General features: G+C 43.3%; 1 protein-coding gene across 1 annotated transcript; it reads left to right on the forward strand.

Annotated features, from left to right (window-relative positions):
* The first annotated feature begins 1225 nt into the window (after positions 1-1225).
* Positions 1226-13335, forward strand: pygb (phosphorylase, glycogen; brain). Its single transcript, XM_083695977.1, has 20 exons — positions 1226-1545; positions 2865-2966; positions 3999-4077; positions 4193-4296; positions 4385-4516; positions 4840-4951; positions 6115-6197; positions 6817-6960; positions 7094-7186; positions 7630-7776; positions 8267-8430; positions 8612-8726; positions 9394-9495; positions 9635-9782; positions 10129-10187; positions 10507-10648; positions 10961-11168; positions 11499-11633; positions 11779-11845; positions 12330-13335. Exons 1-20 carry the CDS (start codon positions 1303-1305, stop codon positions 12492-12494), a joined length of 2544 nt encoding a protein of 847 aa, XP_083552103.1. The 5' UTR covers positions 1226-1302; the 3' UTR covers positions 12495-13335.
* Positions 13336-13522: the final 187 nt, after the last annotated feature.

Raw genomic sequence — 13522 nt, forward strand, 5'->3', positions numbered from 1 at the left:
GATAGACATACATGCATGGACCTTTTCCCAATTGTAGTTTTGCACCAAACAAACAAAGTAATTAACAGAAATGACTTTCTTTATTATAGTGACTTTCTAGATTATACCTATCAAGTAAAAGTGATGCCTATTTCACTGTTCATTGTACAGATACAGTTCCTTTACTTTTCTTCACTTAAATATATCCTTATGATCTACTTGTATTCCTCAATAATCTAAACTTATGTCCTGACCATGAAGTCCCAGGTTGAGAGCTGACTGGAGACTCTGACCTGACTGGAATTTCTGGGCTGACTGGAGGGGTGTTTAATCCTTCAAGTACCTTTTTCCTGACATTTCCTGGCATTATGAGCCTCTTTTCCACTTTTTTCGCTGGGCACGCTGCACTCTCACACAGCGGTCTTTTTGCCTTTTCTTCTTCCCTGTTTCTACGTCTTTCCTACACTTCTCTTTTTCAACGTACTGCTGTCTCCTCTGGTCATCAGCATCACGCCTGGCACGGTAGCGTGTCTGCTTTTCAGCAGCGCTCAATGGTGTACAAGAACTATGTAGAAATCAATTTAAAATTTTAAAAATGTCTATTAACGTATTGAAAATGATCTGAACATGATTTAAACACAGTTGAGTTCATTTTGAGTTCACAATCCCATTAATAATCCCATCCAGGTAGTTGATGCAACCTTAACATGCTTAAGATACCTGGTGGCAATAAAAGAAAAATAAAAGGCAATTAATATTTTGGAAAATACGGGAATACATTTAAAACATGTAGATTGTGCTAAATTATACATACACATTACTTATTATTATTTATAAATGTTATATTTGACATGCAAGTTAGTCATCAACAAAGAAGGTGGGACAAGAGAAAAAAAATGTTTGAATCACTTGTTCTACAACTTTATTTACATTTTGACTCGGGACAAGTATAATTTACACAACAAGTGCATGTTTTAGTTTTTTCTACATGGATTATCTGAAATTTAACGCGTGGGACAGAAAATATCTTCCAATTCTGGAATGTCCCGCATTCTGAAAACGCCTACTAAATAGGTCTCAATTTCAACTGTCGGACATAGCCCCCCCTTAATTAATTTATCAAGACGTATTTTTGTTGGGCCAATAAGAGACAAGTGCGAACGCCCTCCCCTCTCTCTGTCAAGGGGCGTGTCTCCTGAGTTCCTTCATATTGTGTACGGCTGGTTCTTCTGTGCCACCTCCAGTCACCTGTGTTTGTCAGGCGGGCATCTCAATTGAATCAAACCTAAACACTGAGGTTAGGAATCCCCTTCATTAGAAGCCATGGCTACGCCATTGAGTGATCATGAGAAGAGAAAGCAGATCAGCGTGCGGGGCATTGCAGGACTGGGCGATGTCGCAGAAATTAAGAAAAGCTTCAACAGGCATCTTCATTTCACTCTAGTCAAAGACCGAAATGTAGCCACTCCGCGGGACTACTACTTCGCCTTGGCCCACACAGTGAGGGACCATCTCGTTGGCCGATGGATCCGCACTCAGCAATATTATTACGAGAAGGATCCAAAGGTAAAGGAAAAGCAAGTTCGGCGGAAATATTCTATAAGTGGTATTGGGTTTCCTGTTTATGTTCCGATATTGTCATGCCACTATTTCACTATAATGATAATGCTGATATCATGTATGCATTACTTCATACGTAACTGCATGTTTACTGCTAATCTTTTTGATCAAGATTATTAACCTACCCACTAACTTCAGTTGAACCGTCAGCCTCCTTGTTTCAGCTCACCTCGCGTACCTTTACTGTACATTTTGCTTCACTGCTAGCACCCCATGGCTTTATCAGGCAGCTACGGCTATTTACAGTGGAGTAAATACTTGTACATGTCATTTTCCATAGTAGTGAGGCAGTCAGGTAGCTCCTGACTGCCTGGACATCACGGGAGTGAGGCCGGGTCAGAAATTATTGGTATAGAGCGGGTAGTGTGTTCTCTCTACCTCATAGGAAATCAGGGCAGATCAACAATACTTCAACTCTGTGCAGACTGAGGCACTTTATGATTGTGCCTCTGCCTGACTTCTGTGAATGAAAGCTCTGTTTAATACCAGCACCCAAGCTGCTCCTTATGTGTGTCTATGGCCCATGTTAAAAAACCTGTTTGGTTTTATCACAAACATCATCTGTCTGTAAGTGGAGAACACAGAGGATGTGTTTTCTTTATTATCAGGAACAAGGTCTCATCAGGCAAGAGCGTGAGCTTCACCAAGTCATAGTCTTGAGCTACTGTAGTATGTTGAATACTGCAGACAGCGTCGTCAGATGTTGTACATGTTTCTCAGCCATACCTTCTTTTGCACATTTCTGTATGAACACAACCATACTGGAAACACGCCAGATATTGCATAACATGCATACCAGAGTGGGCTCTAATTTATACATCTCCCCAATCAATGTGCTAAACATTTCCTGTGTCCACAGCAGAATTTCCCCTGTAGTAGTTGCTAAATCATGACAAGTCTACCTTTTTACTTGAGAAATAGGGCTAGGGTTAGCAATGCCTTTGTGTTCAGTCTGTTTGAGAAGCTGCAGTATTGACAATGCAGTGGGGCTGCTCCAGCCAAAGACGGATATCTCAGGGGGTCAAACAGATATGTCCTTATGTGATAATTTCCAGGATTCTACCAAACTTGTTGTAATCGGAAGCAATGCCAGAAGGAAAAGATTCCCCTGAATAAATAATGCCAACTCCTCTTTGCATCAAAGTGTGATTTGTTATGCTCAGTCATTTCACAAGTTTACTGTATAGGGAATCATTTTTTCTCCTCTGTCTTAAGTGATGAGATCAGAATGAATTGCTCACATTCATTATCCTTTTTATCCTCAGAGGATCCACTATCTGTCATTGGAGTTTTATATGGGTCGGACCCTTCAGAATACCATGATCAACCTTGGCCTGCAGAATACCTGTGATGAAGCTCTCTACCAGGTAAACGCAAGTCATTCTGTTCCTTTGTCACATCTTTGTAGCATTTTATCTTGTTTGCATTGCGTGCGTGCCCATGTGTGTGGGTGTGCATGTACACCTACGTGTGAGTGTGCATTTTAGAGTCTCAGTTATATTGCTTTCAGTGCCAGTGTCACAAAGCCCAGCTCCAGCACTAATATATATAATATATGTCATTTAGCTGACGCTTTTATCCAAAGAGACTTACATTGCAGTGAGTGCATAATTTTTTTAGTATATATGGTCCCAGCAGGAATCAAACCCACAACCTTAGCGATGTTAGCACCATGCTCTACCAACTGAGCCAGAGAGGACCACACTGAACACAAGACCAGCACTGAAGTGGCCTGTGTTCTGTCACTGGAAAGCTGTGTCATTATACCATTCACCTGTGACCCAATACATGTTTTCTAAGGCCTCTTTGTGTTAATTTAAAGTTATCTGCAGTCCCAGTTACTGTGAGAAAGGTACCATAGTTGCCAGTTTGAGGCTAGAGTACAGGGGGGCTGTGCCTCTCGTAGTCTCACATTGTCGTTGTTTCTAGTGATGGCAGCTCTTCAGCCCTGGACCCGCTGTATGATATCCTGCAAAGCAAGGAGGGATTTGTGGTATCTCCGTGCAGTTTTGATAGACAATGGCACTTTTGTTCAGTATGGCACCGTGCACCCTTTGTTTAGGCCTAGTTAGATTTAATCTGAAAAAACAGGCTTCGCCCATAGCCTGCAGGGCAAGTTGATGTAAACCAAGGGTATACGAGTAGTCGCTGACAGACTCAGTAGCAGGCAGTTCTCAGCAGCAGTGACTGAATGAGGAAACATTTTTATTTGTTTTGTTTCCTCATTTTTGCTCCTCACCGTACACTCAACCAGGAACCTCCTATATATGCTATAGGTAGTGGGGTTTGTGTGTGTGATTTTTAAAAATAACACAACTCACTCACGGTTGTTTCTGCCCAGGGTTGTAAGAGTGTTGTCTCTGTTACTGTTTCTCTAATGAGTTCTCTCTCCTGACCAGCTGGGCCTGGACCTGGAGGAGCTGGAGGAGATCGAAGAGGACGCTGGGCTGGGAAATGGGGGACTGGGGCGCCTTGCAGGTGACAGATCAAACACTCTGTGAAGTGAATTTAACAATTTCACTCAATAAAAGATGTCATTGCAAGGAGAATATATCCTCAGTAATGGACTCTGCTGTCCCATCCTCCATTTCAGCTTGTTTCTTGGACTCCATGGCCTCCCTAGGCCTGGCAGCCTATGGCTACGGCATCCGCTATGAGTTTGGCATCTTCAACCAGAAGATCATCAATGGCTGGCAGGTGAGGGATGGAGTCTTATATTTTGGTCACTTTCAGAGGCCATTGCAATGGATTCTTACTTGGAATTACCTCACTATTTACTACTAAGGTGGAAGAGGCAGATGATTGGCTGCGCTATGGGAACCCATGGGAGAAGGCCCGTCCAGAGTACATGCTACCTGTGCATTTCTATGGCCGAGTGGAACGCACAGGGGAGGAAGTGAAGTGGGTGGACACCCAGGTGAGCGTGCACCACACACTCCTGTCTATTGAAGTCTGTCCCATCATCGGTCTTCTCCTCCATCCTCCACTCGCGTCCTACTGAGAACACACTGGAGGAGAAGATCTAGGCTCCTCCCCTTACATATTCTTCTCCAATGCTTTGAGGACTGAGGAGATGAGGCGAGGAGACATGTTCCTAACAATTGAGAAAAAGACCGCTCACTCACTGAGACTTGGACACTAGCGCACATCTAATCTAGCTTTGTTGAAAGACAAACACTTGTTTAATAATAATCACCTCATCACAGTCTCCTCAAATCACTACTGTATTCTGTCTTTTAGGTTGTCCTGGCCATGCCATATGACACTCCTGTGCCTGGATACAAGAACAACACTGTTAACACCATGAGACTGTGGTCTGCCAAGGCACCCAATGACTTCAATCTGCAAGAGTGTATGTATTCACTTCAGTGTTTGTTTTGCTTTTGTTTACCTTGCCATAATTAATAATTTGTGCTCAATAGGGGTTGGTAACTACTTGAGCACTTCAGCAGTAAGAGGCAGGGCTGAAGTTTCTATAGATACCTGATGTATTTTATGGCTCAGAGCTAGAGCTGTGATAAGAGCACACCATTGGTGATGGCGGTTGTATTGCTGTCAATGTAGGTACATTCCTCTCTAGCTTTACACAGCTCTGGTATGCAGACATTGACCCTCCCTTCCCTTGAACTCTGTGGCCACTTTTGCTCAGAGAGACTGATAAAGAAGACATTCTTAGCATTTGAAATGATCCATTTGAATATATCACAGTTAAACCAATTAAAGTTTTCCCATGGTTGTAGCCAATTGGTTTGGTTACTCCTACACTGAGCGTACAGCGAGCCAGGGACAAAACACTAATATGAGCTAAGGTCAAGTCCAGTCAGGCCAAGATAAATGGATTTATTTATGCACAGAGTGGCAACGGGGGAGTTGCTTACCTTTTAGGAAGAAGCTGATTGGAATACCAAGTGTTACCCCCCATACCAACACAATGCCATCTCTCCATTGGTGGGGGAGAGGATAGGGCAGCCAGCCAACGTTGCCAGTGGATACGGCCCTGTGTAAGGACGCAGAGGTTAGGGAGTGTTCCCTGCTGTATTTCAAGAACTACAAACAATCTTAAATGAAGTTGACCAACTCCAAACTGAGTGAAAAATACACATTTCCAAACCTCTGATGTTACATTCCTGTTGATGGAGACTCTCAGAGAATCATGTCATTCTCTTTGTTCTAATGTCAATTGCATGTCTAGTAGTTTTCTAAGTTAAAGTGTATTTAGACCAGACCTGGGTTTAAGCAAATGCTCAATGTGTTGGAAAGAATTTCATACTTTTTGACCCATGTCTGATTTAGATGACAGCCTGAGTGTCAGGTTTGGTTCATGTTTACTATGCAGACGAGTGTAGCCATGAGAAACATAGGCCACTGGGTTTACTAGGCTCATGAAAGGAATGGGTGGTTGTAGCATGACAGTTGTTACCATTCAAAGTGTTGTTTACATCATGGAGGCTGCTTGCACAGTCCTGTAACTTGTGCTGTACTACCTGTATGTAATCCTTCCTCTCTCTTGGCCAGTCAATGTTGGAGACTACATTGAAGCTGTGTTGGACCGTAACCTGGCAGAAAACATCTCAAGAGTCCTGTATCCCAATGATAATGTGAGTTTATTTATGACCTCTATGGTCTAGAAATTCAGAGAGAGATAGAGACACAGTCACTTGGGGGTGCGTGGTGCATTCTCTCCAGCCATCACCTAATAAGGACATAAGATCAGGTCTGTGGTGAGCCACAGAGCAGCACAGCAGCATACGCTACTCGCAGTGCAAAACACACTCACTCCTTAGTGCAGACTGTTATGTAACATGAAGCACACCAGCTGTTCAAGCTATGAAGATGAGGAAATCCTGGGTTACTCAATATACACTGAGCATGGATGGTATGGATGGAGCAGAGGGTGAACTGAGCAGCTGTCCTCAAGCAACAGTCTTTGTCCACTTTGACCCATAAATAAAAGCACTATTTGGACAAAGTGTCACCCACCCGCGGCACTCATACCCCTGCTGAATATGACATGTTAGTGTGAGAGATTGTCACTCAACTGTTGCTGAGCACCCACGCCATGCTGAGAGCATCTGTTTTGGTGCTTTGATATTATGCTTTAACATCTTCCGTTTGACTGAAAGGTCTTTCGATGAAGACTCAATCCATCACTATCTATACCAGGGGAGGCTGAGGTCAGTGCTCTTGACTGGGGAATTCCTAACTGTGTGTGTGTAGTTCTTCGAGGGCAAGGAGCTGCGTCTGAAGCAGGAGTACTTTGTGGTGGCTGCCACGCTGCAGGACATCATACGTCGCTTCAAGTCCTCCCAGTTTGGCTGCAGAGACCCCGTCAGGACCTCCTTTGAGACCTTCCCAGAGAAGGTGAGTCTCTATCTCCACTTTAAGGCCGGAATGCTGTTTGTCACACTCTTTCCCTAAGATTTGTTATTCCTTATTTAATATTTGCTAAACAATTCACTGACACGTTGCCACCCTCTTCCCCCTTCTTTGGTAGGTGGCCATCCAGCTGAATGACACCCACCCTGCCATGGCGATCCCTGAGCTGATGAGGATCCTGGTGGATGTGGAAAAGTTGGACTGGGAAAAGGTACGGCACACACTCCCAGGAATGGCACTCAGTGGGACAGAGGTGGAGGCAGGGCCAGGTAGTGGGGTTGCATTTAATCGGAAACCAGAGGTTTTCTAGGGCTGCATTGTTTGAGGAAAGTTGCTCACTCTGCCAAGTCATGGTAACTGATCTAGCCTGTGGAGGTTGGGTGGAGCATGGGTATTGGATATTGCTTCCTTCTAAGTGTTCTAAGGAACACTTCCTTCTACCATACAGTTTAAAATGAATTGATGTATCTACACATACAGTAAAGTAAGTCTAAAATGTATAACATATTTTCCTTTGGTCCCTTTATCTGAGCAAATCATATCAATCAAATGGTTTACCTTGTATAGTTTGATGCACTTTAATTGTAAAACAATACTGAAATCAGTCTTGTAGTAGTGCCTCTCTCTCCTCACTCCATCCCTCCGGTGTTGCAGGCGTGGGATGTGACGACTCAGACCTGTGCCTACACCAACCACACAGTCCTACCTGAGGCTCTGGAGCGCTGGCCTGTCCACATGTTTGAGAAGCTGCTGCCCCGCCACCTGGACATCGTCTATGAGATCAACCAGCGCCACCTTCAGGTCAGCCCTCTGGACACTCGGGAGGGATTTACACACTACAAGGCCAACCCAAACCTTATTGTGCTGGCGCTGATATTTTCTTTTCACATTGTCCTTTCAGCACTGTTTCAGCAACTATGGTGGATGCATTTCCAGGCCAGCCCAGCAAAGCTCAGCTCAGTTCTGTTGGGTTCAACTCTGTGTAGTGTAATTTAGGGTTCACAATGCTGATGGCGCAGCCTGGTTCTTTTGACGTATTAATTCAGCAGGAAACAGTAAATGTCCCTGTTCACCTTTATTTACTGAGTGCTCAGATCCATCTTGTTCACTACACAGTATTCAGCCTGGAATTCTGGAACTCTCCTTTTGGAATGTCTCTTGTTCCTTTCCAAAGAGTTAGAGATTAAATATAGATGTTATTGACCTTTAGGCTACTGTACTGCAGTGCAAATAACAGTATACACTGGGACCCTCATGAATTCACTAATTTGGTTTTGTTCTGTTCCCTCAGAGGATCGCTGCCATGTTCCCAGGGGACAACGACCGCTTGAGAAGGATGTCCCTGATTGAGGAGGGAGACCCCAAGAGGATCAACATGGCCCACCTGTGTGTGGTGGGCTCTCATGCTGTCAACGGAGTTGCCAGAATCCACTCCAACATTGTTAAGAACACTGTGTGAGTGTTTGGTCAGCGCTATTTGTTTTAATTATTTGTATGAACCGCAATAGATATTAGAGAAGTAGTGACTGCTTTGCATTTAAATTTATTTATTAATGGATTTTATGTTTAACAATCAGAAAGACATCCACTTCCTTCCATGTATACCTGGTTTTGAAAATTGACTTCCTCATTACAGCTTCAAGGACTTCTATGAGATGGAGCCAGAGAAGTTCCAGAACAAGACCAATGGGATCACTCCTCGTCGCTGGCTGCTGCTGTGCAACCCAGGCCTGGCTGACATCATTGCTGAGGTAGGAGTTCCAGAACTACACAGGGGTCGGTCTACTGAAAGATTTGTAGCTTAATGGTCCAGTACATGACATTCAAGCTTTCTGAAAGTTTCCTAATGGTTGTAATGACTATGTTTAATTGGCAGAATGAGATCCCTTGCAAAAAAGATTTCATTTACAAACGCTGAATGAAAAAAGCTAATTCTAAAATGAACTGTCCTTACCTACACTCAGTTTGCATATAAACATGTTGTTACTGCAAAGGGTGTTCTAGTAGAGTGGACTAACTGAACATTTTCGCCTTTCTGTCTCTAGTGTTTGGAACTTTGACCTGAATTTCACCATAGTGGCCAGAGGTGGAAGATTTTCAAAAAATCTCCGCCCGGCTCCTTTAAGTAGTACTTAATTTCTCCCGACAACCTGTCGCAAAGCCCCGAGAGTAACAATTGTAAAATCTAAATTGTCAGGTGAATCTTCTGTGTGCGAAATGTTTTAACTTAAGAATTTTTTTTGGTCTAGTAGAGGAGTGGGCCTGGATTTTCGGGAATCTAAGCATTGTTAGTGCCATGCTCTACCAACTGAGCCACAGAGGGTCCAGATGCTCAAAGTGTATGAGGGGGGGGAAAAAAAGTCAAATACTATTGAAAATTGTGTTTCATGCTAATAATGCCTTGTCCACTCACTGTAGAAACTTGGAGAGGATTTCATGACGGACCTCTCCCAGCTGAGGAAACTGCTGGACTTCATCGATGATGATGCTTTCATTCGTGATGTGGCCAAGGCTAAACAGGTACTACTTTAGGATCAACATCGCTCACAAATAATCCAAAATACAAAGGTTACACTGACTATGATTTCAAGACCAGACTTGGAGAAACCTTTTTCATACAACCCCGCCCCCCCCCCCCCCTTCTCCATTGTGATTCCAGGAGAACAAGCAGAAGTTTGGAGCCTACCTGGAAGAGGAGTACAAGGTGAAGATCAACCCAGAGTCCATCTTTGACATCCAGGTGAAGAGGATCCATGAATACAAGAGACAACTGCTCAACTGCCTCCACATCATCACCTTCTACAACCGTAAGAACTCTAACTCTATCTTCAACTAATGGCACTTGTTGCACCTCTGATGACACAATGATTTGAATCCATAATGATGGACCCTAGTTAAACATTGAATTACGCCAACTGTTTTATTGAGCAAATCTTTAGCCGTTGCATCAGAGCAGAGTGGTTTGAAACAGAGATCCCTGTGGGGGTGTGCTGCCCTCTGCCTGTGGAAGAGTGAACTTAAGTGAGGCAAAAAGTGTAAAGCCATAAGAAATTGGAGCTGCAATAGAACTAAATAAACGTATTTGTTCATGAGGTTATAATTGCTGAAAAGATTCAACGTCACTTCTATTCTCTCTTATTTATATTTGTGCAGGGATTAAAAAGGAACCCAACAAGCACTTTGTCCCCAGAACTGTGATGATTGGAGGAAAGGTATGTAAACATAATAACATGTGATGTTGTGACATATTTGTTGATGCTTGCATGGGGTACAGTATTGTTATATAGATGGTATAGATAATGGGGTACAGTATTGTTATACAGATGGTATAGATAATGTTGTAATCATCTAGTAATTTTATTTATTGGGGTGTCAGAGGGATCGATGTTCTTGATCCATCCAGATGTTTTTTTAGATGTGCATATTTGTCATTTAGTTATGAATGCAAGTGTCAACATAGTCACAATAACCATCCCTTTAATCCAGACATTGGATAATGTGTTTCTCATCAATATCCTCCTTTTACCCCAGGCTGCACCGGGCTACCACATGGCTAAAATGATTATCAAGCTGATCACCTCGGTGGGTCAGGTGGTCAACAACGACCCCATAGTGGGAGATAGACTCAAAGTCCTCTACCTGCAGAACTACAGGGTCTCCCTGGCAGAGAAAGGTAAGGGTGGGACTTGGTCACAATAGTCTGAGAGAGCCATCGTTCCTTATGTCCTTTCCAATAAGACTAATATAAAAGGACTGGGATGGTATAAGCAATATGATTCAACCCTTTCCAGTACTGAGACCTATTATTGAACAACAGGAAAGGAAGGCAACTTGGACACAGATAAATTGAATTTGTAAGAGCCCTGACTGTAAAAATGATGTATGATTAGAATATCAAAATGTTTAAGGTTCAAGGTCTACATGTTATTAGGTATGATATACCCAGTATGATTGTAAATAAGTCCCTTCTTGTTCTGCGTGTCAGTGGTCCCTGCAGCTGACCTATCTGAGCAGATCTCCACTGCGGGCACAGAGGCCTCTGGCACTGGCAACATGAAGTTCATGCTGAATGGAGCCCTCACCATCGGCACCATGGATGGAGCCAACGTAGAGATGGCAGAGGAGGCCGGAGAGGAGAACCTCTTTATCTTTGGCATGAGGGTGGAGGATGTGGATGCCATGGACAAGAAAGGGTGAGTATGTGGGAGAGGGAGGACTGGTGTGTTGGAGTGGGTTGAGCGGTACATGCATAGACATTGTGCAGCACCTATACAACTGGAGTTGACATTCTACATTCTACAGGATTCTACCGCCTGAATCCTGGGTTTAGTATCTAAGCGTCAACAGGCTTCGTTAGCATCCACTCAGGGCCGTAGCCAGGGTGAATTTCTTTGAGGTGATGCACCACCCATGTAGGGGTTCAGGAATAATCTTTTCTAGTGTCTGGTTGGTATCTGGTTACAGCAGTTTAACTACCACATTGGATGACATCGAAATCATGTGTTGTATGTGTGTGTTCACAGGTACAATGCTAGAGAGTATTACGAGTGTCTGCCTGAGCTGAGGCAGGTGATTGACCAGATCAAGACTGGCTACTTCAGTCCCAAGGAGCCTGAGCTGTTCAAGGACGTGGTCAACATGCTGATGAACCATGACAGGTAAACACAGTAACATGAGGGTCATTGTGTGGAACAGCAATAAAACACCCTGCTCCTACTGCCTGATAGCCAATCACACACTGTTGTAAACCTAGGAGATATATAGATATAGATATGTCTAATTCTTTCTTCTCTCATGCCTCAGGTTCAAAGTGTTTGCTGATTATGAGGCCTACATCATGGCCCAAGACAGGGTGAATGACCTGTACAAGGTGGGGGATTGCAAACTGCTCAAATCTTTCAGAAAACAGAATTCAGGACTATTCCCAAATATCTTGGTTGTTTTACTGGTTCTTGTTACGTGGCCTGGCCCTATCATATTGACAGTGTTGATAAACTCCACCAGGGGGCACTGTCTGATATTGTGCTTTACCTACCTGAACACCTAAACTCATAACAGTCACTACTCTCTATCACTCTGTATGAAAGGAGGTCAGGGCAGTCAGCATGTAGCAGCGCAGTCCTGGTTTGGGTTACCATCTCATGTGTCTTTAGTTTTTTGCACTCTGCAGTCGATTGGGTTGTCAGTGTGCAACAAGGTACATGCACACCCTATCACCTGACATTAGCTGCTTATTAGCGGTTCTCTCTGGATATTGAATAATGGTTACTTCTTGACACCAACAGCTGGTGTGATGTGTATCCTCACATACGAAATATGTTGCCTATGACAATATTTTTCCTGCTTCCCTCCAGAATCCTAAAGAGTGGACTAAGATGGTGATTCACAACATCGCTGGTTCTGGCAAGTTCTCCAGCGATCGTACCATCACAGAGTATGCCCGGGAGATCTGGGGGGTGGAACCCTCTGATGTGAAAATCCCACCCCCAAATGAGGCCCCCAGCGAGTCTCGCGAGTGAGAAGCTGGCCTTCACATGCAAGTCAAGATCGAACTCCTTGTTATGTTTCTTGTCTACTCAAGTCTGTCCCATCATCAGGCATTGCTCAGACACTACACCACAGCAGAGACAGCGTGTCAGGAACAGAACACAAACACACCAGCCAAAGGAAGACTGGTTTAAATTTGCCTTCACACCTCCCTATTTACTTATGTTAACTGGGCTTGCCCCTATACTATAGATGGCAAGCCCAGTTGACCAGTAGTGGTGAGACCTTATGCACGGTGTGATTTGTGAGGTTAACATGCACTGTAGGTCATTAACTCAATCATTAACTTAATCAACCAGCACACCTTAATCAAGGCAACTGAACTTACTCTCTAATGATGAAAAGATTGTAAGAATATGATAGATCTCTGCTACTGACAACATATTTTATTGTAGGGAATAACTTTGTTTTATCATCCTTATATGCACTGTTATATTTTCATCTATACTTTACGTAAGTGCCTGGTCGTCATCAATGGACCAGTTTTGGACCATTGCATTAACTTGTTAATTCTTGTCTGTTGAATTTGGTTGCTGTCTACAATCTGTAACATGTTGTGGGTTTTCCATGTTATGGAGAATGTTTTTTACATTTCTACTGTGTTTGACTTAAGTTGTCTATTATAATTGGACAAAAGCAGTTCTAGGACTTGGTGTGAATCTTATGATAAATTGAGAATCTATATTATGACACTGCTTTACTTGAATCTGCTACTTTAAACAATGGTGTGTAAAACATCTCTAAGTACCTTATCACTTGGAGTCACTGCAATCATGTTAGTATTGTTATGAAATAAAAGACTACTACTTGTGATTAGTGTGTGAGAAATTCAGTCTACTGTACGTTCAGAAAGTAAATGACATTTCAAGATGAGTCAAAATGCAACAAAAACTGATCTGTTCAAGGCTGATGTAGCCTCAGGTTATTGTTGCGTTGGTCTGTTCTGCCCTCTCCTCTTAGTCCATGAGCCAGTGGGGTCATCCGGAGGTACAATGTCTTT

The sequence above is a fragment of the Argentina silus genome (genome assembly GCF_951799395.1).
Source record: "Argentina silus genome assembly, chromosome: X".
NCBI classification, from domain to species: domain Eukaryota; kingdom Metazoa; phylum Chordata; class Actinopteri; order Argentiniformes; family Argentinidae; genus Argentina; species Argentina silus.

What these genes read in the sequence shown, in the direction of transcription:
- pygb (XM_083695977.1), top strand. Translation starts at nt 1,303, where the DNA reads ATGGCTACGCCATTGAGTGATCATGAGAAGAGAAAGCAGATCAGCGTG. An exon ending in ATTACGAGAAGGATCCAAAG is followed by an intron (nt 1,546 to 2,864) that starts GTAAAGGAAAAG and finishes TTTTATCCTCAG; the next exon opens with AGGATCCACTATCTGTCATT. An exon ending in GTGATGAAGCTCTCTACCAG is followed by an intron (nt 2,967 to 3,998) that starts GTAAACGCAAGT and finishes TCTCCTGACCAG; the next exon opens with CTGGGCCTGGACCTGGAGGA.